This window comes from Tenrec ecaudatus, chromosome 12 (genome assembly GCF_050624435.1).
Source record: "Tenrec ecaudatus isolate mTenEca1 chromosome 12, mTenEca1.hap1, whole genome shotgun sequence".
In the NCBI taxonomy this organism is placed as follows: Eukaryota; Metazoa; Chordata; class Mammalia; order Afrosoricida; family Tenrecidae; genus Tenrec; species Tenrec ecaudatus.
In genome coordinates, this window is record NC_134541.1 from 76,671,117 (window position 1) to 76,698,243 (window position 27,127).

A 27,127-nucleotide genomic window follows, 5' to 3' on the forward strand; every position below is an offset into this window, starting at 1 on the left:
TCTGTAAGGGGGTGTCCAGTTGCGTACACAAGGGCTTTGAGTCTCCACTCTGCAGTCACCCTCATTTACAATGATATGATTTTTTGTTGTTTAACGCCTTGTACCTGGTCCCTTCCACTCAAGTACTTACTCAATGCAATAGCACTTTGGTCTATTAAATTGGCATTCCATGATGCACACCTTCCCGACATGATCACTGAAGACAAATGGGTGCATAAGCAAATGTGGCGAAGAAAGCTGATGTTGCCCGGCTATCAAAAGTTATAGTGCCTGGGGTCTTAAAAGCTTGAAGATAAACAAATGGCCATCTAGCTCCCGCATGGAGGAAGCACATCAGCCTGTGTGACCACAAGCTGTTTTTAATCCACATCATTATGGTTGAGTCTACTTTGAAAGACCACTCTTCCTCGGTCATTTTGAGTGCCTTCTGACCCGAAGGCCTCATCAGCTGTAACTACCTGAAAATTTTCTGCTTGTATTCATGAGGTTTTCCAGTATTTGGCAATATTTTGATGCTCTCCATAAGGTTTTCAATGGCTAATTCCTCTGAAGTGAACAGTCTATTTCTTCCTCATTGCAGCAGGGCTGGCTTTTTCCATGTCTTGTTTTCTCATAACCCACTCATAGGACAGGATGCTTTAAACTGTCTGAAGCAGTGAGTGATGATGATAGGTCAAAGGGATGGTTGAGGAACAGCTGCAGACATGCTCTTCCTAAAGCACTTTCCACCCCATCAGGGGCCAGTGTGTTTATGTATTTGCTCTCTTGGATAACTGCACCTTGGGTTGCACTTTTTCTAGAATGCCAACTGCCTTAACTATATGCAAATGAACGTCTGGCAAGATGGTGACTGAATAACACATACCAGAGGGACTCCACAGAAATTAGCTCAGGAGAGCAAATGAGAGGGAAATTCCAATCGTCCAGGTCACAGGAAGAGCATCATAAAGATAAGTAGACAAAGATCCACTAGGTGGGCTGTGGTTTTTGGCTTACCACTGTGGAGGCCAGCTAAACCCTGACACAGTGTCAGCCAGAACCAGGCTCTTTGACCAGTCCAAGAACTTTACTTCAACACAGCCAAGGCTTGTCACAGACTCTGGGCAAGGTTTTAACCCCTCCAGCCCCATGGTCAGGTAGGTATTCGGGGCTCAGCTATATCTTTACTTTTGTTTCTCTCTTATTTCTTTCCCCCTAGTTTCAGCAGGCTTAGATTTTTCCCCCTCTTCTCTTTCCTCTCACATGCTTCAGCTGGTCTCCAGACAACCACCCTTCACCTAGGGAAATTACACAAACCTTCCACCCAGCTAGGGGAGCTCCCACACTCAACAGTATCACATGAGGCTTGAGGAATCCCGCCTGCCTTCCACCATAGGGGAACTCACACCTTTCATCCAAGTCTCTTTAAGCAGCTGAGGGAATTCCTGTCCTCTCTTTGGGGTAATGCACGTGGCTGGGGGAGCCCCTACCCATCGCCATGGTCTCACGTGGCTGAGGGAACTTCCTCACACTTACCATAGTTCTTTACATGGCCTAAAGCAGCTCTGACAACCCTCTCCAGCACTCCATGCTGCTGTAAGAACCTTGGCCTGACCTAAGTGGTGATCTAGCTGAATAAATCAATTCTGCCCACCATCCAGTCTTCTATACAAAAGCGGGCATACCCACCTGCCCTCCACGGCCCACCTGCCCTCCACGGAATTCCCCTTGCAGCAGGCACCCCAACATGCCATCTAAGGGGCTCCAACTCACCCTGAGCCACACCACCATGGCTTCCTGTGAGATCACCTAGTGCAGCGGCATCGTAGAGGGTTCAAAACCACCCAGCCAACATCCACTGAGAGGACTATCCAACTTGCTTCCTAAATAACAGAATACTGGTTGGCTGGGAAAAGAGTGAAACCACAGGAGGATAAAGCAGTAGTTCAACCCGCAGTGGAATTAGCTGCAGGTAGTTCAAAGGAATATTTCTACAAGTCTTCCAAAGAGAAAGCCCAGTGCTCTTTGGTTCTCTGGAAAATGGTGCAGGGCTCCTCTAAAAGAACACAACGCAAACAGAAATCAGCCCAAACAACCTCAACAACAAAACAGGAGAAACAAAAGGCAATGTTGGAAGAAGTCCTGAATCTAATGACGGGCATAGAAGAAGCAGCCATTGATCTGCCACAGAAAGAAATCGATAAAATGCTGCTCAGCATCATACAGGACATAAGGGAAGCAATAAATAAAAGGATGAAATGATAGCGATAAACACCATACACCAAAGGGAAATACAAGACCTAAGGGATGAGATAACAAACGCCAGGAGCAAATTCACAGACTCGAGGAGTCAGAGAATCACACCAGTGACCTAGAGGATAACCAGGCAGACTTCAACAAATGGGAAAGACACTGAAATAAGATAATCAGAGAAGCCGAAGAAAACCTGAGAGCCATGTCTGATGCTATGAAGAGGAACATTAGAATAATTGAACTACTTGAACAAGACAAAACAAAGAAGTCAATGGCAAAAATAGTGAGGGAATTATTAGAGGAAAACCTACCCAGCTTAATGAATGAAAACCAGGCAACCATTCAGGAGGCCAAAAGAACACCAGTTAGACAGAATCCTAAAAAGAAGTCACCAAGGCATATTATAGTTAAACTGTCCAACTTGAAGAAAAGGTGAAAATCAAAAGAGCAGCTAGGGGAAAAACACAGTCATCTATAAAGGCACCCCAATAAGAATATGCTCAGACCCACCAGTGGGCAGTATGAGAAAGAGGAGAGAGTCGAATGACATATTCCAAAAATTGAAGGAAAATAATGCAACCCTAAATACTCTATGCAGTCAAATTATCTATCAAGATAGATAGAGAAGTAAGAGTCTTCCCAGACAAGGAAAAACCAAAAGAAAAATACATGAAAAGAAACCCAGCCTTACATAAGATCCTTGCCGACCCAGTTTGGGCAAAGGAGCAGCACTCACTGAGCACAAATAAGAGTCCACCACATAGAACAACCCCACCCAGGAGAAACAAAGAGAAAATAGCTCCCAAGATAACATTGGCTCAAAGGTGGAAAGAAGGCAAGAATAAACCAAACACACACATATGCACAAAACACTGATAAGAAAGGGAGATAGATACAAGGTACAAAAGGTACAAGATGACATCACAGAGTCCACAGATGGACGTAATAACCCCGAATATTTATGGAATTAACTCAGGAATTAAATGGCAGAGGCTAGCAGACTGGCTTAGAAAACACAACCCATCCATCTGCTCCCTATAGGAGACATATTTCTACACTACAGCCAAAAATAGGCTAAGAATCAAAGTCTAGAGAAAAATATATCAAGAAAATGGCAATTCATAAAAAGCAGGGCTTGTAATTCTAATCTTGGACAAAATTGATCTCAAGGTGCAAACTGTAAGAAGAGATAAGGAGGGGTACTATATAATTCTGAAAGGAACAGTAGACCAAGAACAAGTGAGCATAATAAATATATATGTACCCATCGAGAGACTTACGAAATTCCTCAATGAAATGCTCCAAAAGATGAAAAAAGAAATCACAGTTTCATCAATTATAATATGTGATTTTAATACACCACCCTGCGAAAGATAGGTCACAGGGAAAATAGCTTAACAAGGAGAGAACAAATGTAAACATTACAATTAGGTGACTTCATCTGATAGATACCTTCCGAGCTCTCCACCCAAATGCAAAAAAAATCCACATTCTCTTTAAGTTACATGGCACATACTTGAAGATAGATCACATGCTGGGACACAAATCGAATCTGTGTAAATTGAAGCATGTAGCGATTATACAGACTCCTTACTCTGACCACTATGCCATTAGACGATTATAAAAACAAGGGCAAACAATTGGACAATGAATAACACTCTATTGCAAAAGGAGTGGGTACTGACCCCGATCAGAGATGAAATTAGGAAGTTTCTAGAAACCAGTGAGAATGAGAATATGAGGTACTAAAACCTTTGGGACACAGCAAAGGCAGTTATCAGAGGAAGTTTGATAGCAATACATACAGCAATTAGAGCAGAGTCAACAGGAAAATCCTACTAATAGCAAAAGAAAATAAATAATAAAATAAGGGCTGAGATTCATGAAAGGAAAAACAAGAAAACGATGGAAAATTAATGCATTAATACATTAAAATTAAATTGATCCTTTGAAAGGATTAGCAGAATCAAGAGAGCACTGGCAAACATAACTAAAGAAAGGAAAGAATAAATTTCAATATAAAGGATGAGGGATGAAGCAGGGGACATTGCAATGGACCCCAATGAAATCAAAAGGATAATTACACAATTCTATGAAGGACTGTACTCCATAGAATTCAACAAATTGGAAGACATGGACAAATACTTGGAAACACAATCCCTTCCTAGACTATCCCAGATGTATATCAAGAATCTCAACAGACCCATAGCAATAGAAGAATTAGACAAGATTATCAGGGGATTACCAACAAAAAAAAATCCCCGCAGACCAAATGGCTCCACAAGAAAATTCTACCAAGCATTCAAGGCAGAACTGACACCAATCCTATAGAAATTCTTTCAGAATGTAGAGAAAGACAGCAAACTCTTGAACTCTTTCTAGCAAGTTAGTATAACTCTGATACTGAAACCAGGCAAGGATCCCACAAGCATTGAGAACTACAGACCAATATCCCTAATGATCATTGATGCAAAAATCCTAACCAAGACACTGGCCAATAGAAAACAAAAGTATATAAAACAAATAATTCACCATGACCAAATGGGATTCATACTGGGGATGCAGGGATGGTTCAACATATGAAAGACCATTAATATTATTTGCCACATTGACATGAAAAATTATAAGAACCACATGATAATATTGATAAATGCTGAAAAAGCATTCAACAACATCCAACACCCATTCCTGTTTAAGGCACTCAAGGCGATAGGAAAGGAAAGGAAAGAAAATGCCTCAATAATATAATACAAGCTATATATGAAAACCAACAGTCAATGTGGTAGTAAATGGGAAAAAGACTAAAACAATCCCACCGAAAAAAGGGACCGGACAAGGATGCCCCTTGTCCCCACTCTTATTTAACACCATACTGGAGGTCCTAGCTAACAAGATAAGGCAAAGAAAAACATCAATGGTATTTGCCTGGGGAAGAAAGAGGTGAAACTATCATATTCGCAGATGATATGATTTTATATATGGAAAATCCCAAAAGCTCCACAAGAGGCGTACTGGAAGCAATAGTGGAATAGGGCAGAGTGATAAGATACAAGATCAACAAACAGAAGTCTATCGGACTGTTATACACATCAGAGAAGACCACGGAAATGGTTATAATAAAGGTAGTACTCTTCACAATAGCTAAACACAAATGGAAATATCTAGGGATGTACCTGACTGGAAAAAAAACCCACAAAAGATCTGTACGAGGAAAACTAGAGAACACTATTCCAAGAAACCAAGAGCGATCTCCACAAATGGAACAATATCCCGTGCTCGTGGGTCAGAAGACTCAATATAGTAAAAATGTCAGCTATGCCCAACGCACTATATAAGTTTAATGCTATCCCAATGCAAATACCATCATCTTTCTTCAAATGGAAAAGTATTACCTACTTCATGTGGAGAGGGAGAAGCCCAGAATTAGCAGAGAACTCTTCAAGAAGGACAGTGGGAGGAGGGTTTGCTTTACTTGTCTTTAGCACATATTATACAGCCACAGTGGTTAAAACTGTGTGGTGTTGGTATAATGACAGATACTCAGATCAATGGAAAAAAGCTGGAAACACAGAAATTAAAACATCAGCATATAGACAACTGATTTTTGGTAAGGGCCCGAAATATATCAAATGGGAAGCGGATGTCCTCTTCAATAAGTGGTGCTAGAAAAAATGGATATCTATCTGCAGAAAAAGGAAGCAAGACCCTTATCTCACTCCATGTACAAGAAAAAACTAAAGGTGGATTGCAGACATCAAGGTAAAACCCCAAACCATTAGGGTCATCAATGAAGGAATTAGGACAAATCTGAGAACTTTGGCACAGGGAATACACAGGCTATCAGAAATAGGGAAGGACACAAATACAGAGGAGGCACAAATTGACAAGTGGGATACACTGAAGATAAAACACCCGTGTACATCGAAAGAATTCACCAAGAGAGTAATAAGAGAACCCACAGACTGGGAAAATACCTTTAGCAATGACACCTCAGACAAAGGTCTTATTACTAAAATCTACAGTACTTTGCTAACTTACAATAAGAAAGAAAACTAATGCCCACTGAAAAGATGGGCAAAGGACCTGACCAGAAGTTTCACAAGGGCAGAAATTTGAAAGGTCAATAAGCACATGAGAAAATGTTCCCAATCATTTATTCTCCATAAGATAAATACAAATTAAAACAACAATGAGATACCACCTAACACCCTCAAAATTAGCCCAATTAAAAAATCAGAAAGTAACAAATGGTGGAGGGGCTGGGATGAAATAGGAACTCTCATCTACTGCTGGGAGATTTGGCGTTATCTAAAAAAGATGCAAATCGAGGTACCATATGACCCATCAATCCCCCTACTGGGCAAATAACCAGAAGAGGCAAGAAACAAACCATGGCATACATCTGTGCTCCAATGTTCATCGCAGCACAGTTTACCATCACAAGGAGTTGGAAACATCAAAATTTCCCTCAATGGTAAGGTTGGACAGTCCCAATTTTTAACAATTTTTCCTGCATCCTGCGATGTTATAAAAGCCCCGATTTTTGGAAAGAATGCATGACAAGCTAGGGTATACGGTTTTCGGCTGCCATGTGGCTATTTCACCAGGATATGAGTTTTCTCAATGGTGTCCTGCTTTACCAATGTTAAAATCTAATTACCTTAGTCAATGGGCTAATGGATTTAAAAACTGTGGTACATACATACAATGGAGTATTACATATCTCTATAAAGCAGTGATGAATGTATAAAGCACATTGCCACATGAGAAGAATTGGAGGAAATTATGTTAGGTGAAGTAAGCCAAGCACCAAAGGACAAGTACAACATGAGTCCACAGAGGTAAGCTTAAAATTGCAAAAGGGGCATAGATGAGTAGATCTTGTATACCTACATTCCCTGGGGCGAGGTCCAGGTACTATTGGCCAGACCCAATCCAGGGATACATTTGACAGCTGATGAAAAAGGAGGAGAAAAGAAAGAGAGAGAGAAAAAAGACACAGGTCGTGGGGTTCAGGGCACTAACTCACCCAAGGGGAGGGTGTTGTTTATATCTCCACAGGAGAGGGAGTGAGGGATCAGACTTCAACTCAGTGCGCCAAGAGGAGAATGCAACATACTGGCATGAAGCAGTGAACCGATAGAGATTGCGGGGCTGGCACCAGTCCCAACCACATGGACATGCCCCACCCCCCACTGAAAAATTCACGTCAGAGGACAGCACTGAAGCTATGGCTCAGGGAAAGGGGTGCATCTTATCAGAGCACACAGGAGCAAACGAAAGGGGAAGGAGATAGAATGGAACACATCCTGGTCCACCAAGCCCCTGGATGATATTCCTGCACAGAGCAGCCAATACACAGAAAGGACCATAGGGCCGGCCACACCATAAGAAATTATGTCCCTCACTGACCCATAACACTAGGAGGGACAACACTGGAGGCACAGTGTGGGAATTGTGCCCGATCTGACCCCACTACACCAGGGTGAAACACTAAGGGTGTGCAATAGAGCAGCCAGGGGAGCAAAGCAATGAAGTCCCTGGGAAAAATAGACTTTGGAGCCAGAGCATGGCACCCCATCAGACTCAACTGTAAAATGCTCCTGAAGGTCAACAATTATTTATAGGCTTTTCTCTTTTTTTTGACAATGGTTTTTTGGATGTTGTTTTGTTTTGGTGTAGTGTTGTTATATTTGTGTTTGATGATTCCATGTTGGTGTGATCTTGGGCAATCTTGGTGGATATGCTAGAAAATGTAAGCATGTGCAGAATTCTCTCTAGCATATTTGAGAATGGGTTTGGCTGATATAGGCTACTGTCTATTACTGACCATATCAAACAGGAGGGAATAGTGGCCCTCACCCAGTAGGTGGGGAGCTTCAGGAGATACAAGTGTCACCAGGCCATAGACACAGTAGATGTCTGTCATCAGGTGGGACAAGGGAAAACCATAACAATGACAAAAGAGAAAATTTTAAGAGAATAAAACAAGTAGGGGAAAGAAGGCAATTAAAAGCTAGAAAATTTAATGATTAATAAAGTGAAAGAGGGGAAGAGAAATAGAAAAGAGAAAAAAGAAAGACAATATGATCAGCAACACTGTTATCGCTAGGTCCCATAAAGTCAGTTCAGACCCATATGCACAACATAGAGACCCTGTGCGCAACAGAGCAAAACACTGCATGGCCCTGTGCCATCCTCACAATTGTTGCTATCCCTGAGCCCTTCGTTGAAGCCACTGTCAACCTGTCTCATTGAGGGAAGGGGAAATGTGAAAAAAGAAGAGCGTGGTAAAGGGGAAAAAAACTAAGTGAAAAATTAGAAAGGCATGAAAGAAAAGAGAAATAGAAAAAAGAAAACATAAAAGCTGAGGTGGGGGAAGAATAAAAAACAACTGAAGGTGAAAAAAAGAAAAAAACAACAAATAAAGGTGAAACTTCCAGCAGGGGCAGGGCCCAGACAGCAGAAAACTGTGGAGCAAAGGCGCTCACAGGGCTGGAGGGGAAGAGGGGAGGGGTGTGTGTGATGGGGAGAAGCTCAGGGCTAAATGATGATCCTGCTGCCTTAGCTGCTGCTTTTGTTCAATGACCTGATCCAGAAATAGTTCATGTAGATTCAGATGGTGGCTGAGGTCATGGCATTTGTTTCCAGAAGGAATACTTTCAGGCGCAGAGGGTAGCTGGGAACAGGGTAAGTGGTCAGAGAAGGAGTTCTTACCCACGTAACATGGCTGGTAACAAGCCACTTCGTCCACAGTGCATTTTCTGCTGGTTTGATGAGGACACGTGCATGGGCCTCCAAACATGGGGCTGGTGCACCAGGAGCCCAATATAGTGGCACAACTCTAGCCTAAGGCAGAGAAGGGAATGTTGCGGGATGTAATGGGTTGCTAGGTGGATAGATGGTGACTGGTCACTCCTCCGGTTACGTTAAGGGTGAGGAGAACAAGAGATGATCTCACACTGGGTGTTGCCAGCCATGGTGTGCACCTGTGCTTTTCGACTGTTGCCTCCAATAAACATTACTGGCAGAAGTTCCAGATGGTCACAACAGATCAGACCAGCCAACAATTCAACCATTTGTGTCCTCCCTAGCTATGTGTTTGTTTGTTTTTAAGCTCCTTCTCCTATTTGGTATTCAATCCACTTTTCTATCCTTTCCTTTGAGCTCAGGGTTCCAGGATTATCATGTGTAGCTTTCTTTTGGTCTTTTGTGTCTTTGCTGTCGAGGGTCTGCCTAATCCTATATCTTAACAGAAGTCTTTATGGGGTAAACGTGATCAGTTTTCTCAAATGACACAGGACAAATATAGAGCCTTATTAGGGAGAAGTTTTAAGTAGGTTGAAAACAACATTGGTGGAAAAGACCAGGAACATTGCACTGAGGTGTTTGTTTGTTTGTTTGTTTGTCTCCTCACCTGCCCTATCTTTGAAGGTAGGAAGGTCTGTCTTAGAATAATTTGTTGGGAAACTTGTCTCATGTACCCTGCCACCCTGATCTTGCCCCTTCAGACTTGTTTTTATTTCCCAAACTCAAAAAGCATTTAAAAGGAACACAAGGGAACACAAGTTAAGTTCCTTGGGGATGCCAAATTTTCCACTTTAATGTGTTGCAAGTCAAAGAGCACAGCATTCTTCTGAGAAGAGTTAGAGTGATGGAAATGCCATCGTCCAAGTGCATAGACCCAGATAGATAATATGTCAAGAACCATTAGCTTTAAGTGATATATATATTTTATTATTAAAAAGATCATTTTATTGGGGTTCTAACAACTCTTACAGCAATCCATACATCAATTGTTTTGAGCATGTTTGTACAGATGTTGCCATCATTCTTTTCCAGACAGTTCCTTTCCATTGAACCCTTGGATCCTCTCTCTTTTCTCCCTCCCTCCCCATCCACCTCATGACTCCTTGATAAATTATAAATTATTATTTTCATATCTCACATCGACGCTGTCTCCCTTCCCCATGATTTCTGCTGTTCGCTCCCCTGGAAGGATGTGTGTGGTTATGTATGTGTCGATCATTGTGATCAGATCGCCCTTTCTCCCCTCCTCTCCTCACCATCTCCTCTCCTGACCCATCTGGTATCACTATTCCCATTCCTGTTCCTGTATTCTGTGACATGTTGATATTTTTGTATAATAATGCCTTCTAAGCTTTTGTAGCAATAGTTTTGACTTACTCTCATATTTCTTATTTTCTTGATTTTATACCTAGTAGTGAATATTGATTGCTGGGTCATATGGTATAGTTAAGCCCTTGGCTGCTTAACCAAAATGTCAATGGTTTTACTAACTGGCTCCTCAGAAGAAAAGATCTGGTAAATACCCTGATAAAGATTAAAATTTATGAAACCCTATGGGGAGTTCTACTGTTATATGGGGTTACCAGGAGTTGGAATGGATTCCATGACATCTAACAACAACCCTAACATCATGCCCCACACAATTCTTAGGCTCTCCTCACCCTTTCCTCTAACTGTTCCTCGAGTAGACTAGCACAGAAAGGCGTGTCTTCAGTCTCTTCCTGCTTTCATTGAGTCAGCTGTACTTCTTTGCCTTTTTGATGCATTATCTATTTCAGAAAGCTCAGTAGTAATCTGGATGTTTATCTGCTTAACTTTTCATTTACCTTGTCACTTTGTTTCTGTAGTGTATTCCTGAGTTGTTGTCAAGGTTCCCCTGTGTTTTCCTTGACTTCATCTGTAGCTTTCTCAATCTTTCTCTTAGTCCATGGAAAGTACCTAAATATCATTTTAAAAATCTCTTATCAGGTATTTCAATGTCATTTCTTCCTCAGAAAGGTTTTCTGGCTCTGTGTTTGGGTCACTTGTCTGAGTCACCCTATCTGGTTATTTTGCTGTTGTTTTGTTTTGCATGAGCTGATATTGTCTGTTATCACTAAGACATTGTGGACTTTCGGCATTTATATTTAATTGGTGATTGTATGCTGATGTATTCTTACATGCTCATCACCTGTCTTCTGGTGACTGTGATCAAGCATGGGACTGTGTATGCACTACTCTGTTCACTATAGAGTACAACTGATGACCGGTTGTGCTGAGGCTTGCTTCAGTCTAGCACTGATCACATGGTACAGGAGTGAGTGCTGGTCCTTGGCCAGTGGGCAGGATTGTAGGAGAGGCAGGTGTGGTTACCTTGCTTGCTACTTTTCTTTACCTTATCCTCCTACTTAGTATTCAGCTTTCACTTCTCTGTCCTTTCCTTTGAGGCCGAGGGTTTCAGGATTATCATCCATATGTTTCATTTGGTCTCTTGTTTCTTTTTGGTAGAGGATCTGGGTAGCATATCTGTTTAGGCTGCCATTACCCCAAAGCAATAATGACTCAAGGTTAAGTCTATGTTTAACTCTTGAGGAATTTCCAACATGTTTTCCAAACCACTACAGCTAATAGTAGTGTGTGAGTATTCAAATTTCTCCACAAACTTGCTGACCTTGTTGTTTTCTTTCTTATAGTCATATAAATCAGTGTAAAGTGGTATCACATTGTGGTTTTGATTTATATTTCCTGAATGACTAATTCTAAAATCCACTTGCCATGTTATTATGTCCTGGTGGCTTGTCTGTTGCTATGAAGTGAGAACCTATGCCACCAAGACTTCAAATACCATCAGGGTAATCCATGGTGGACAGGTTTCAGCAAAACTTTTGGACTACGGACTAAGAAGCAAACCAACAATTTATTTCCCCAAACAGTAAGCAATGTTCTGTTTTCAAATGTGAAGCTTTTCTTGACTATCAATGCATCATCAGAAGATGCATAGAGGTCATCAATAGAGGACATCATGTTTGAAGACAGCGGTCAATGAGATGTGAGAGATCTTTGGTGAGATGATAGTCACAATCACACTTCAATGTACTGAAAAATGCTGGCAACGGTGAGGATGATGCAGGACCAGCTTTGTTGTGCTGTATGTATGTGCTTTATGTGCTATGAGTGGAAATCAATTTGATAGCACCTAATAATGGTGACTAATTATGCTAAGCATCTTTTCATCTACTTGTTGGCGTATCTTCTTTTCAGACATATCTATTCAAATCCTCTGCTCACTTTTAAATTGACCTGTCTTTTTCATGTTATTTAGACTCTTGTCAGAAATATTATTTTGAAAATCTCTCATCTGTAAATTATCTGAAAAGATAATTCTTGATAGTGCCCTTTGATATACAAAAATTAATTTGTATGAAATCTGATTTATATTTTTTATTGTTACTGTTGTTTGTATGTTAAATTTTTTTAAATTGTGAAGCAGGTCGGGGTTTATATTCAGATAATAACTTTTGTACTTCACAGCTTAGACTACTTAACACTCTCCCTGTAACTTGTCCGACCCCTTTGTTTCTCTTCTCTCTGTTATAGAATATTATCTTTTCTTTTCCCTGCTTACCCTTTTGTCTGATGCTTCATTTTCTCTGCACTTTCTCTCGCCTCCCTCTTAGTAACCATCAAAGTCTGCTTCCTGTGGTATGAAAACATATCTTGATTTTTTCTTTATAAAAGTGGACTTATACAATATTTTATCCTTTGTGAGCGACTAATTTTACTCAGCATAATGTTCTCCAGGTCCACCCATGCCATGAGACTTTTTGCAGTTTCCAATATTCTTTAATGATGCATAATAGTCCATTGCGTGTGCACCAATGTTTCGTTATCAGTTCTTCTGTTTACGGGCGTTTGGATTGGTTTCATCCTCTTGTGATTATAAGCAGCGCTGTGATGGCTATGGATGTGCTCATGTCTGTTCCTGTTATGGCACTTACTTCTTTAGAGCAAACACCAGCCAGAGGAATGCCGGGTCAGATGAGGTGTCTGGTCCCAGTGGTTTGAGGCAGCACTATATGGTTTTCCACAGTCGTTGCATATTTCCACAGGCTTAGAGGATCCCTGGTGGCCGAGTCGGTTAGGTGCTAGACTGACAACCACAAAGCCAGTTTGAACTCACCAGACCCTCAGCCAAAGACAGACGAGGCTTCTAGTACCAGGAAGAGTTTGTTTCAGAACTAGAGAGGTAGTCCTACTGTGCCCTGGAGGTCACTTTGAGTCGGAGCCACTTGATGGCGGGGAGTTTCTGAAAGACCAACACTAATGAGGGTGCCAATCTCACCACACTCTCCAGCACGTGTTACTTTCTGTTGGTTTCCTTTTAAACTTTACTATCAATGCCAGTGAAAAATGGCATCTCATCATTTTGATTTGCATCTCTCAGGTGGCTAGTGATCATGAGAATTTCCTCATATGGTTTTTGGCTGCCTGGATGTCTTCTTTGGTGAACTCTCTGTCCTTTGCTCATTTGAAAGTTGGGTTGTTCTTTTTATTTCTTGTTGAGAAGATGTCATGTTGTATAGATTTTAGAGATTACGTCCGTGTGCAATGTGTACTTGCCATCCCTCCGCCCCAAGTCTATGTGCTCTCTTTGTACTCTTTTGATGAAGGCTTTTGATACCCAGGGATGTCTTTGGTTTTAGGCATCTGAGTCATCCATTTTGTCTTCTGCCATGTTGTCTATTTCTAATATATTAATATTTATCTTCTTTGTTTCTATTTTGTTGTTTCTGTTGTTGTAAAGTATCTAATTTTTCTTTTTACTCAGCCAAACAATTCTTTTTCTTTCTTGGTGTCTTAGTGTTTAGGCCTGTTCCTGGGGCACTATTAGAAAATTGCATTGGGTAGACCACCTCAGCTCTAGTTTCTTAGCTAGGGTGTTCCCCAATGTCTTCAGCTATTACCCAGTCTATTCATTGCCACCAAGTTGATTCTGACTCATAGCAACCCTCTAAGACAGGGTAGAACTGCTCCTGTGGGTTGCTGAGTAACTGCCCCTGTAACTTGTACAAGAGTAGAAAGCCTTCTCTTTCTACCACTGTCAGTTATTAAGTTACTCTCATTTATTAATTTATCATCCTACTTTTAAATATAAGAAGAATTCAGACCCACAAATTACAGGATAAGACCAAAAAGAAGGCATAAAATATTTAAAGAATTAAGTACTGAGGGACTTCCAAAGAAAGCTGCATATGGAAAAAAAAAAAAAAGAAAGCTGCATATGGATCCATGGTGACTGGATGGTTAAGGATTGAACTACCAGTCATAAGATCAGTGGTTCAAAATGGCCAGCCACTCTGCAGCCTTTAAAAGATTTAAAGATTTGTAAACCCAAAGAGGCAGTTCTTCTTCGTCCTACAAGATCACTATGAGTTAGAATTGATTAGGTGGCAGCAGGTTTTACTTTTTGGTTTGGGCAGCTGTGCAGTATCTGCAGAGACTAAAATGTGGATACTGTAAAGCTAGAACAGAGTTTGAGAAGAGTGGAAACTAAAGCAGAAAATTGAAAAGGCACATATTTGGCAGGTACGAGGGCAATTTGTGTAGGACTTCTTAGCAATTTTTATAAATGTTTAGAAGATCTAAATTTTTCTTCTTCAAAATTATGCAGCAAACATTTCAGAACACATTTAATATATAGAAGTACCTGGATAATTCCTTTGAATGTTTCAGAGGTGAGGTTGGCCCCCAAGATTCTTCATAAAAATATTCTGACTTTTCTTTCAAGAGTTTCTGTACACAGGTGGACAAGTTGTGCCATCTTATAACAAGACCAAAACATGTTGATTTTAATAAAGAAATTTGAACTCTGATAGACTCATTTGAGGTTTCAGAACATTTTGATCTCTTTTTATTGCACTAAACTCACTACCAGTCAGTCGATCAAAACTCATAGCAACCCTACAGGACAACATGAACGTCTCCTGTGAGTTTCTGAGGCTGTGCATTTACCTGTATGGCAGCAGAAAGTCTCATCTTCTGTAGAGCAGCTGTTGGGCTTGAATAGTTGACATGGTAGTTACATAATTTTGTGTTAATTTGATAAATTAATGTAGGGGTGGAGTCTAGCCTGCAATAAGGTCACAGCTTGATGATGCCTTTTTGTGGGCATGGCCTTCTCATGAGGATTCTGGGAACTTCCTCTCTTTGTTTCACCTTCTTGTTGACAAGTCATGTGGAGCCACGCTGAGACCGGAGCCAGCCATGCAGCAGAAGACACCTGTGCCAGCCCTGGAGAAGCATCTGGATCCACTGCCACTGGATCCACAAGACCTTTCACCCACAGACCTGTGATCTTCCTGAACTCTGCAGCATTGCATGTGGCTGCATGAGTCTGATGAGAGATTTATGTATTAGTATCAGACTTATGGACTTGATCTGTACTGGGTGGGGTGTTTTCTTGATATATAATTACTCTTTGATATAAATCTCTTTGATATAAAACTCTTTCTTATACATATATGAGTGTCTCTGAATTTGTTTCTCTAGTCAACCCAGTCTAACACACTGACTAGTGGTTAGCAGTCAAACATATAACCCACTGTGCCATTAGGACTTCTTATTTATTGTACAGTAACTCTTATTTCTAGCCTCTTTTTAAGATAACAAATTGGAATTGTCTGCTATTCGTTTCCTAATAAAGGTAAAGTGATATTTGGGGGAGACTCTAAACTCATGTAATTTGTACTGTTCACATATATCTTTGGATCAAAGAACACCATGTGAATAATAACTTTATTTAAATGTTTGGTAAAACACACACTACTTTAAATAGTGCCAGGTTGTACTTTCTCTAGCCCAGACTAGCTAACATTGCATTAAACATCCCTTTTTGTAAAAAATGGGGGAGTATAGTGAGGAGGGGGCTCTGGCATATGTTCTATATTTCAAAAACTAGAGCTGCTGCTGGTGGTGGTGGTGAACTGGTGTCATTTTTTAAAACCCATAGGTTAAATATGCCCAGAGACAATTCTAACATTTGAAGCACCAAAGTGTGCATTGGCCAGTGTATTTTTTTGTAGCTCTCTTGATCTTTTTCTACACCAATGGAAAATACTTTAACATCATTATTGTAAATTATTTTGCTGGTAGTTCAGAACCTTATCTTCTTCAGCAATTTCTTTAGATCTGGGTATTGTTCACTTGTTTGTGTTTATCTTTGCTGCTGCTTTGCGTGGCCTGAGATTGATGGGGATCCTTGTGATATCCTGATGCAGCTGTGAGGGGTGAGACGGGGACTCGGTCTTGTGGACATAGATGACCCTATCACATAGTGCAGGAAAGAAATAATAGAAATCACAAAACAAAATGTTTCAAAAATGATGTTTGGGTAGATTCTTCCCTGAGTGAGTTTAGTTCTCCAATTTAGACCTTTGATGCATTTTGATTTAATTTTGGTATATTGTGTGAAGTAGGGTTGCAACTTCATTATTGCACATATAGATCCAGTTATCTCAGCTCTGTTTGTTTAAAGGAATATTCTTCCTCCACTGACTTGTCTTCACAGTCTTGTGGAAAATCAAAAGAAATTGATGTATAAGTTTATCTCTACATCATTGATCAGTAGGTCTATCATTATGGTAGAGTACTATTTAAAAATGTAAATAAAAAGATATAAATCCAGTCATGCCACCTCCTTATGTAAAATACTCTAATGGATTTGTCTTGTACTTTAAATAAAATAAAAATTCCAAGCTTACAATACAGAATTGTAGGTGTTTGACATTGACTTTCCCTGCAGCAGCCACAATGGATCAATTTCTAGACTGTAAACTTGTCAAACTTGTTTTTACCTTCACCACTTTGCAGTACTGTTTCCTCTGTCACAAATCTATTTCTGTCTGACTAACGCATAGCTAATTTCTTCCTGCCATTAAGATGGCTGCTTAAACGTCATATATTCAGATAGCACCTCATACCCACTGAAGCTGTAGCACAGTAATTATGATAGTGTGTTAGTTACATAATCTTGTGTCAACTTGAGGTTGTTAACATTGAAGGGGTGGAGTCTAGCCTGTCAATCAGATCACAGACTGATGATGCCTCTTTGTGGGCATGGCCTTCTCATGGGGATTCTGGGAACTTCCTCTCCTCCTCCCTGGAGGCTGGATGCACCCACCCTCTCTTTGTTTCCCCTTCCTGTTGACAAGCCACACGGAACCATGCTGATGACAGCCAGAGCCCTGGAGATGCTTCCACTGCCATTGGATCCATAAGACTTCTCACCCCTTGGCCTGTGTTCTTCCTGCATTCGGCATCATTGCATGTGCTGTGTGAATCTAAAGAGGAATTTATGGACTACTATCAGACATATGGACTAATATATGACTTATGGACTGGACCTGGACTGGGCTGGGACGTTTTCTCAATATACAATTGCTCTTTGATATAAAGCTCTTTCTTACACATGAGTGTCTCTGAATTTGTTCCACTAGTCAATCCAGTCCAACACAGACATTATCCTAATTTATTTTCCTTAATAGTCTTTACTATTTTGTTCTATTTCATTTATTTAATATATCTATTTTAATATCTCTCTGCTACCAGATAAGTCTCATGAGAACAGGAACCTTGCATGCATTGTTCACCTCTGTGCGCCCATATCTAACAGAGTACCTGGTTCACAGTAGTCATTTAATAAAATAAAAGTATTTGGATTACAGAAAGTTGTCCACAACCCAATCCTTTGTTTCATTAGTTTCATTGTGAACATTAAAAAAAACAAAACTTCACTGCAATTTAGTTGATGCTGGCTCATAGCGACCCTTTATAACAGGGTAGACCTGCCCCTGTGGGTTTTCAAGACTGCGCTCTTTATAGACTGGAAAGCCTCCTCTTTCTCCCAAATTTGAATCGCTGACCTTGCAGTTAGGAGCCCAATGCATAAACTAGGACTAGAGAGGAGGAAATGTTTTCTCCAATTTTATATTTTGTAAAAGATCAAGCTGAAGACAGGATCTATCATCTGCAAACTTTAAAATATTTACTCCTTAAAAAGTTTTGATTTTTTAGTAGGGAAGTTGGAGGGGCAGGAGACTGTTTTAATTTTTTTTTTTGATAACTGGCTTATCCCATTCTGGCCATTAGTACACTAGTTCTTTAACACACTGGTCTCTTTTCTTCTTTATCCAGCTTTGGCTGGATAAAGAGACAACTGGAAGAAACATGGCTTAGGTGAAGGTTTCCCTTTGTCCTCAAAGTGACAATCTTGCTCTTGGTTAAGAAAGTCGTTTGGAGCACATTTATGACAGCCATACTTGGTTTGATTTGACTGCTCCATCCATGGGGATTGCTTATGGATTCAAGTAAAACGAAATCCCTGACAACTTCAATATTTTCTCCATTTATCATGATGTTGTTTATTGACCCAGTTGTGAAGGATTTTTGTTTTCTTTACATTGCGGTGTAATCCATACTAAAAGCCATTGATCTTCACCAGTAAATGCTCTAAGTCCTCTGGACTTTCAGCAAGTAGGGTCATGTTATCTGCATATGGCAGGCTCTTAATGAGTCTTCCTTTAATCTTGATCTGCTCTTCTTCATATAGTACAGATCATTTGCTCAGAATACATACTGAATAAGCATGGTGGAAGGATAGAAACTTGGCACACATTTTTCTTAGTTTTAACCCTCTTTGCTCTGTTTGAATGTCTGCCTCTTGGTCTATGAATAGGTTCACACTAGTATAGTTAAGTTCTGGAAACCCCATTCTTCAAAATGCTATCCATAGTTTGTCTTGAAATATACTGTCAAAGGTCTTTGTATAATCAATAAACCACAAATAATCATTTTTTCTAGTAGTCTCTGGTTTCAGTCAAGACCCATCTGACATGAACTATTATATCTCTTGTTATTTCTCCTCTTCTAAATCTGACTTGAATTTCTGGTCGTTCCTTACCAATGTAATGCTTTGACCATTTTAAAATTATCGTCAGCAAAATTGTACTTGCATGATGTGATAGTGACATTGTTCAATAATCTCTACATTCTGTTGGATGCTCTTTCTTTGGAATGAGCACCAACATTTATCTCTTTCAGACAACCGCCTTTCAAATCTTTTGATAAAGTCTAATGAATGCTTCCAGAATTGCATGTGCTTATTGAAACATATCCACTGGTATTCAATCAATTGCCCCCCCCCCTTTATTTTTTGCCAATGCTGTAAGTGTAGTCTGGACTTCTTCCTTCAATGCACCATTGGGCCTTTAAAATGAATTTATTTCATTCTTATTTTTAAGAAAATGTTTAAACAGGGAAAGGGGAAGACAAGCACAAATTATCCAGATGGGGGTAGACTATGGCACAGGACCATAGAGAGTCCAAGTGTTTTCTGATAAACAAAACTTTAGAAAGTTCACACATGCACAGTGTGTGGCAAATCAAATCATCCTAGTTACAGGTGGGTTACTGGGTTAGGAACGGGGCCATGATTAGGATACATATATGACTGTGGTAACAGAGTAGATTATAAGGTTGGTTCAGAGACCTCCAAGGCAGTCAGGAAATTACTCCTGTCTATGTAAACCCCTCACAAAGTGACCTCTATCAAGGACACATTCAGGCAAGCTCCAAAGGAAGACTGCTCCTCTTAGACTTCTCAGGTGGGTGGAGGTAATACCAGTAGTTCTTTTTTAAAAACATTTTTATTGGCACTGCATTTACATGTCATACAATTCAATAATTCAATCATACCTAGAGGAGTGGTACAATCACTGGCACAATTAATTGGTTCTCGATCATGTATCACCTTCTGAAGTGACTGAACACTGACCACTTTTTTTTTGGTGTGGTGACTGTGCACTCATTCCCTTTTGTTTTAATGTTTCCGGCATTGTTTAATATTTTGTCTATTGAATCTTTCACTATTAAAAACCCAGGTTTGAACTTTTTCTTCACTTTCTTTAGCTTGAAAAATTCTGAGTGTGTTCTTCCCTTTTGGTTTTCTAAATCCAGGCCTTTAAAAAAATAATTTTATTGAGGGCTTGTACAACTCTTATCACAGTCCATACATCCATCCAGTGTGTCAAGCACATCTGTACATTTGTTGCCATCATCATTCTCAAAACATTTTCTTTCTACTTGAGCCCTTGGTATCAGCTCCTTTTTCCCCCTCCCTCACCACGCCCCCACCTCAGGAACCCTTGATAATTGATAAATTATTTTGTCATGTCTTTCACTGTCGGACGTCTTCCTTCACCCACTTTTCTGTTGCCCATCCCCTAGGGAGGGAGTTATATGTAGATCCTTGTAATCAGTTCCCCCTTTATAACCCTCCTTGCCTCCACCCTCCTTGTATCACCACTCTCACCACTGGCCCTGAAGGGTTCATCTGTCCTGGCTAAATCCAGGCTGTTATACAATTCATTATATATGGTACTTTGTCTTCTTGGGCTTCGCTTTGAAAATTCACGTTCTCTTCTTTTAGTTCATCATTTCTCCTAGTTGCTTTAGATTCTCTACTTTTAGAGCGAGATTCAGGATCTTTTCTGACATTGACTTTAGTTTTCCCTTTCCTGCTTTAAGTGCTTTCTTGATGTATGATATTCTAGATGTCATCCCAGAACTCATCTTGCCAAGAATGTGGCATCAGCACTGGAGGGAGACTGGTCAACAACCCACAACATTCAAATGATACACCATGCTGACTTAAAGTGAGAGCCTTTGAGACACTCATTGAGAAGACCAAAGACCACAGCTTGGAGTATGGAGTATAACCACATAAAGAAAGTAAAAGCAATCTTCTATCATGTTGTTGGTTATTGGTCCTCACACATAGACCAATAAGCAACAACATGATAAACAGAGAAAATATTGACATCAACGATTTCAGTTTACTTGAATCCACAATCAATGAAAGTTTTAAAAAGCAAAAATGTCCCTTTGAGGACGTGCATTCTCCCAGTTTATAGATCTCACCTTCCTTCAGTTTACTGCTCCTCCCACTGCCCTCTATGGCTCGGTGATTGTCACAGCCACCCCCCCCCCCCACCCCCTCTTCCTTGATAGGCCCAGGGTTAGCACTTTTCTGAGTTGCTTCCTGCAACCCACCCACACCATTGTAGAAGTTATTAACTCTTCAATCACTCCATTTGCATGCTGCATCTATGTCTTACAAAGATTGGGAAACTGTCTTTATCTTCAAGCACTAAATTGAATACCATAACAATTCTTTCCATTTTCAATATTTTAAGAAAAGCACTAGCATCTTTTTTCCCTTAAACAAAGCAAAATAAAATATTTTTACATGAGATATCTGATGCAGCTGTAGGTTGGTACCAATGACAGAAGTTATATGGTAATATTACCAAGTATTACCAAATCTGCTTCCCAACTCCTTTTTATTACAGTACAACTTTAAGCTCCTAAATGGGCTTACCTATTCACCCTCAAATAGTATTCCTCTCGACACCTCCACTTCTGCAGTTTTCAAGCTGCCTTGTAGTTCACACACTATCTACCTTGGCTGCCCTATCCTAAACTGAAGCTCAACTTCCCACCACTGTTGTGAACTTAGGTGCAGGCACTATTTCTTCAAATGCTCCAAATAAAAATCTTTCCTGCCTCTGAGAACGGAGGACAGAAATTATATGGTTAACTAATACAAGTCATTTGTGTAGTCCCACCATATACAACCCCCCCACCCTGTGTGTGCGTGTGTGTGTGTGTGTGTGGTGTACTCTGAAAATAGGTTCCCCATCCCAAACTCATTGCCATCAAATTGATTCTAACGCTTACGGTCCTAGAAGACAGTCTGAGACTAAGATTTTGCAGGAGCAGAAGCCTCCTCTTTGTCCCAGAGCAGCTGGTAAGGTTGAATTGCTGACTCTAAGGTTGGTAGTCCAAGCAGAGATCATAAAAGGTGTGGCTAACACTTAACCCACTGCACCACCAGCACTCCTTTGTGTGTGTACCGCACCCAACCCACTGCCATGCTGTCAACAAGGCTGTCAGTCTTCATCAGAGGAAATGGCCTCATCTTTTTCCCTTCAGGAGGTTCTACAAACCTCACTGCCATTGAGTTAACGCTCGCTCATAGCGACCTCCCATGGATTTCCGACAAGCCCAGGGTTTCTCCCATAGGGCTGCACTGCCCACCCTGTGATCGCAGCCCGACGCGTTAGACAGGAACCTAGTGGATTTGAACTGACACCGTGTGCTTAGTAGCCCGATAGCGTCACCGGGGCACCTTGTCGCTCCTGAAATATGTGGTGCTTTATAGGAATTATCACCTTTCCCGGGTGCTATTTTTTTTCTTTTTAGTTCATGTACGCATTTACATTTATAGGTCCTCGACATATTTAAATTTTTGTAACAGCTTTACTAGCGAGGTATTTTTTCGCTACAAGTGAGGGTTCTAGTCAAAGTCACACAGCTAGTCAGAGCTTACGTGTTTATTACCATTTAATTGGCAGAGGAGACAAGTTTGGCACAGCTCTGGGTCAAAGTCGGTTCTAAGAACGCCGCGCAACCCCGCGCAACCCCGCGCAAGCGCCCTGGGGGCTTCCCGGAGGAAGCGCGAGCGTCACTGTAGGGGGCGGGGTTACGGCGACGAGCAGCGCATGCGCCTTAGTACCGCTCGCTGGGCTCTCTCGCGGCTGGAGGCGGGGCGTCTTTCCTTATCGGCCAAGCCACTTCGAGGTCAGTGTCCGCGCAGCCTGAGTGAATGTCCAGCGAGTGGTGCCTTGGTGGGTGTCTTGGTCTCCGTGACTGGTCGCGGACCCTGCTCGGGCTCTCGGGTGTGGCTGCCACATTGTAGCCCGTCCGGGCGGGCGGATGCGAGCAGCCCTCAGGCGCCGGTGACTTCCGCTCGGCTCTCCGGCGGCCGGAAGTGACGCCGCGGAGCGCCCTTGCACTTGGGTCGGCTGTGCGCTTGGTTGTCCGTCGACTTGACGCTTTTGCCCCCTTGCATCAGTATCTCTGACTTTGTAGGAGCTCCCGCGGCCCAGGGCCACCTGAGGCCTGTTTGATAGCGATTGGAATTCAACCGTGAGTTGTTTGTAAAAAGCCGGTAAGTACCTGTCACGGTGGAGTATGTGAAGGAGTGAGCCATTCACGGTAAATGGTGTTGCTCGCATTCTGTTCCAAGGTTCTGTCATTTTCTTTTTAATCGTTTTATTAGGGGCTCATACAACTCTTACCACAATCCATACATACATCAATTGTGTAAAGCACATCTGTACATTCATTGCCCTCATCATTCTCAAAACATTGACTATCCACTTAAGCCCTTGGCATCAGGTCCTCATTTTTTCCCCTCCCTCCCCGCTCCCCTTTCCCTCATGAGCCCTTGATAATTTATAAATTATTATTTTGTCATATCTTGCCCTGTCCGACGCCTCCCTTCACCCAGAAGGTCTACCACCGCCCCCTGATTTTATACGAAATGATCTTTTACAGCATCCCTCGGTCATGACATCATCACCCAACGTGAAACCCTCCATTGCACTTGGGAGTAAAATTCAAACTCATGTTTTCTCAGGCTCTATGCCATCTGACGCTTGCCCCCCAACATCTCCCCACACCTTGCAGTACTACACAACCAAACCTTCACCAGGATCCAGCTTACCCCTGTGTGCTCAATGGAGGATAGTGAAGATTTATTTTCTCTGATGATTAAGGTTAGCAAACCATCCGGAGATAATTGGTAAAATGTACACAAGAATGCAGTCCTTATTAGTTCTTTTTAACTCAAAGTTATTGTTATAAAAGGAAAAAGTTCTCACTGTGTCCCAGCCATCTTTCATTTCCCCAACGCAGCAGGGCAGCAGCTCCTTCAGCCTCAGGAATGATACATGTTGTTTGCCCAGGAGATGTTCACACCGCTTTTGGTCTGATTGACTCCCATTCATGCTTCAGATACTGCCTTAAATGGTATGTTATCAGAATGGCCACTCTGACCTCACATCTACCTCCTTTAGGGGTTGCTTTGAGTTGGAATTGACTTGATGGCAGTGGGCTTGGGTTTTGGTTTGGTTGTTTTGTGATATGCAGGCTTGTATCTGTCTCTGTCAGCAGTTATAATTGCATACTTATACACGTAACTTTTTAAATGTGTTGTTTTCCCCAAGAGACTTAAAATGGGAAAATGGTAGAACCTGGTTTAAATTTGCCAGGCCTGGTGGATGGAGGTTATATCTTGGGTTCTTGAACACACCTATCACCATGTGGCCTTTGTTGAGAGAAAGGGCAGCTGGGTTGACAGGATGTTCTATCCAGAAAGTCTTCTGGAGTTCAAGAGTCGTGGAGTCAAAGACCTTGGATGCAGTAACAAATAGAGTTATCGGTATGTCCCTAAATAAATAAGTGTCATTGATTTGCCAAGAGTGCTCTGTAGTATTCATTAATCCCTTTCCAGACTTGGCGTTGTAGTGGTTTAGCTCTTTGTTTGAGCGGCTTGTGATGATGTACTTTTTCAGGGGTCCCCAAGCTGCACTGGTGATCCTGGAATTACTGCAAGGTATCTTCATGTAGGGCTTGTTGCTGCTGATGGGGCTCAGGTCCCCCAGGTTGAAGCAGCTCACAAAGCAGACATAGCCCATCTGTTTGCCCATGGAGAGCATGACCATGTCACCCCCAAAGTCAGAACCACAGGTCTGGACACCAGAATTGGTTTTGAGAAGGGCCAGCTGTTTCCATGTTCACAGTCCCAGGTACGACAGCTATTGTCACCTGCACCTGTGAGAACAGATTTGGTGTCTCCTTCAGCATCCACATATCATTGGAGTTCCGGAGGTGCCCAGTCTCGTTCTTTTCATGGATTACCAGGCATTGACTATAGGCTCCTTGGCCACCTTAAAGAGGAAGTTTTCCTTGTGGTTATAATTGATCTCTGTAATAGCTTGTGGCCCTGTGGTAGAATCAGCTTCAGTCTGGCAGTGACCTGAGGAAACCCAGGGCTTGAGTAGGACTGGAAGAATGAATTGATAATTCTTTTGCTTCAACGTATATTAAGTATTACATTTTATACACTAAGAAAGCTAGGTATCAAGGCATTATTTGTTCAGTGGTATAATTCTTGCCTTCAATGGTTCCTAGCTTGGGCCCTTCAAGTGCATTCACTAGCCATTTTTGAGGATAGGCTGTGTGCTGCCATAATGCTGAGCACATTTCAGTGAAGCTTATAGACTAAGATGAGAAAAAAAAGGTCTGGTGATCTGATCGTCAACCAAAGAAAGCCCTGTGGCTCACAGATGTTTTGATGCCTCATAGGGATGGCACAGGACCAGTCAGTACTTTGTTTTTTTGTGCATAGGTGGCCTTGTGTTAGTGTCGACCAAAATAGCAGCTAACAAGTGACTAGCTTGTGATAGAACATCAAGCTAACCCATCTTCTTTCACTAATCAAAAGAACCTAAGAAGGAATAACTTTCTCACTCTCTTGCTCCCCTTTTGCCTTTACTGTAGCTTCTTATCATCTGCCATGATCTCTGGGGTGCATGAGAAAGTGGATTATTCCAGAGATCGGTTAAAATTTAAGACCTTTTCATTTGCTCTCCCCTTGGACCCATTTTAGGATGCCTGCTGGTTTGTAGTTAGACATTGGGCTGCGATCCTTTCGGTCAGCAGTTTGAAACCACCAGCTGTTCCATGAAGGAAAAAACGGCTTTCTGCTCCCTTAAACGGTTACAGCCTCGGAAACAAGAGGTTTCTGAGTCAGCATTGACTTGATAGCAGTGAGTTTGGTTTTGTTTGGGTTTTGACCCATTTAAAATTTGTTCTGGTGTTTAATATTCTCTGCTTTCTTTTATATTGAATTTTTCTCATGTTTTATTTTGTATGTTTTCTTTATATGTCTTTTTCAGGATAGGTAAATCTTTAAAGAATAACAGGATTAATAGTTTCTTAGGAGTATGGCAGGGGAGTTTGTTGGGAAATGGGGAGTTAATTGTAAGTACGAGAGAGAAGAAAATGTTCTACAATTGATTGCGGTGATGATTATACATCTTTTTAATATGATCGAACTATTGTGTAATGGGTGATTTATGTGTCAATAAAACGTAAAATAAAATTATTTCTGGGACCTGTCATAGCCCTTGGAGACACTGAGGCTACTTGCTCTGCTGATGACATCCAAATCTAGTCCATACCTTTCTCAGGAGCTCCAGACTGGCCTCACTATCCCCTTGCCCACCTGCCATCCGCTGCCTTTTAGAGATAGTTGCCCAACCCAGATTAAAAAAAAATTTTTTTAATTAGTAACTTTAGTGAATACAAACTAGGGTTACCCACCAATCAGGTCAAACCACTGTGATTCTGGAATTTGTGAGATTATTTTCAATTACCAACATCGTGTCTTGGTTTTATCAAACACTTTGGCTGTGGGTACGCTGGACTCAGCCCTTTGAAGAAATTTGAAAGAAAAATAAAACTAATACTAGAGGCACTTCTGGGAAGATGATGTCATAAACAGGTCTAAACTTCTGACTGTCTTACACAAGCTCCAAAAAAGCAATTGCAGAACTATAATCGGGATTCTATAAGAACGCAGAGGATTGCAACAATTAATCACAAACTTTAACAAGAAAAACCAGGCGTACAAGGTAAAAAGCAGCAAGCAAACTCTTGTAAGGAGAAAGTTTTGTGTCTGTTTGAGCTGAATTTTTTTTTTTTTGCCACCAAAGACAGACGTGCATTTCAATCTTACGTTTCTTTACATAGCTTTCTTTTTTTATTAAATACTTTTATTGGGGGCTCTTACATCCATTACAGTCCATACATTCATCCATCCATCATGTCAAGCAAATAGGCTGCCATCATTTTCAAAGCATTCTCTTCCCAGTTGAACCCCTAATATCAGCTCCCCATTTCTTCTCCCTCCCTCCCTCACCCGTCCTCCCTCACAAACCCTTGATAAGTTATAGATTATTATTTTCATATCTTGCATTGTCCTCCATTGCCCCTCACCCACTTTTCCATTGTTCATCCCCTTGGGAGTGGGTTATAGGTTTATCCATTTTTGTGATCAATTCTCCCTTTCTTTCCCCCACCCTCCCCTAATCCTCCTGGTATCTCTACTCTCCTTGTTGGACCCGAGGGATTTATTTAT

The 27,127-nt window shown here is 41.2% G+C and overlaps 1 protein-coding gene and 1 pseudogene across 4 annotated transcripts in view; one reads left to right on the top strand and one right to left on the bottom strand.

The window, feature by feature from the left end:
* Positions 1-22,626: 22,626 nt before the first annotated feature.
* The window catches only part of ERCC6 (ERCC excision repair 6, chromatin remodeling factor), a 112,182-nt gene continuing 107,681 nt past the window's right edge, over positions 22,627-27,127 (top strand). For 2 of the 4 annotated variants that reach the window (XM_075564170.1, XM_075564173.1), the window contains exon 1: positions 22,627-22,719. In XM_075564170.1, the coding sequence (XP_075420285.1) occupies positions 22,641-22,719 (79 nt within the window). In that variant the 5' untranslated portion in view covers positions 22,627-22,640. Of the gene's footprint in view, positions 22,767-22,791; positions 23,090-27,127 lie in introns of those variants that run through there. The other 2 variants (XM_075564171.1, XM_075564172.1) reach the window with 2 other exon arrangements.
* LOC142422233 (eukaryotic translation initiation factor 3 subunit I-like) lies at positions 22,868-26,369 on the bottom strand (annotated as a pseudogene).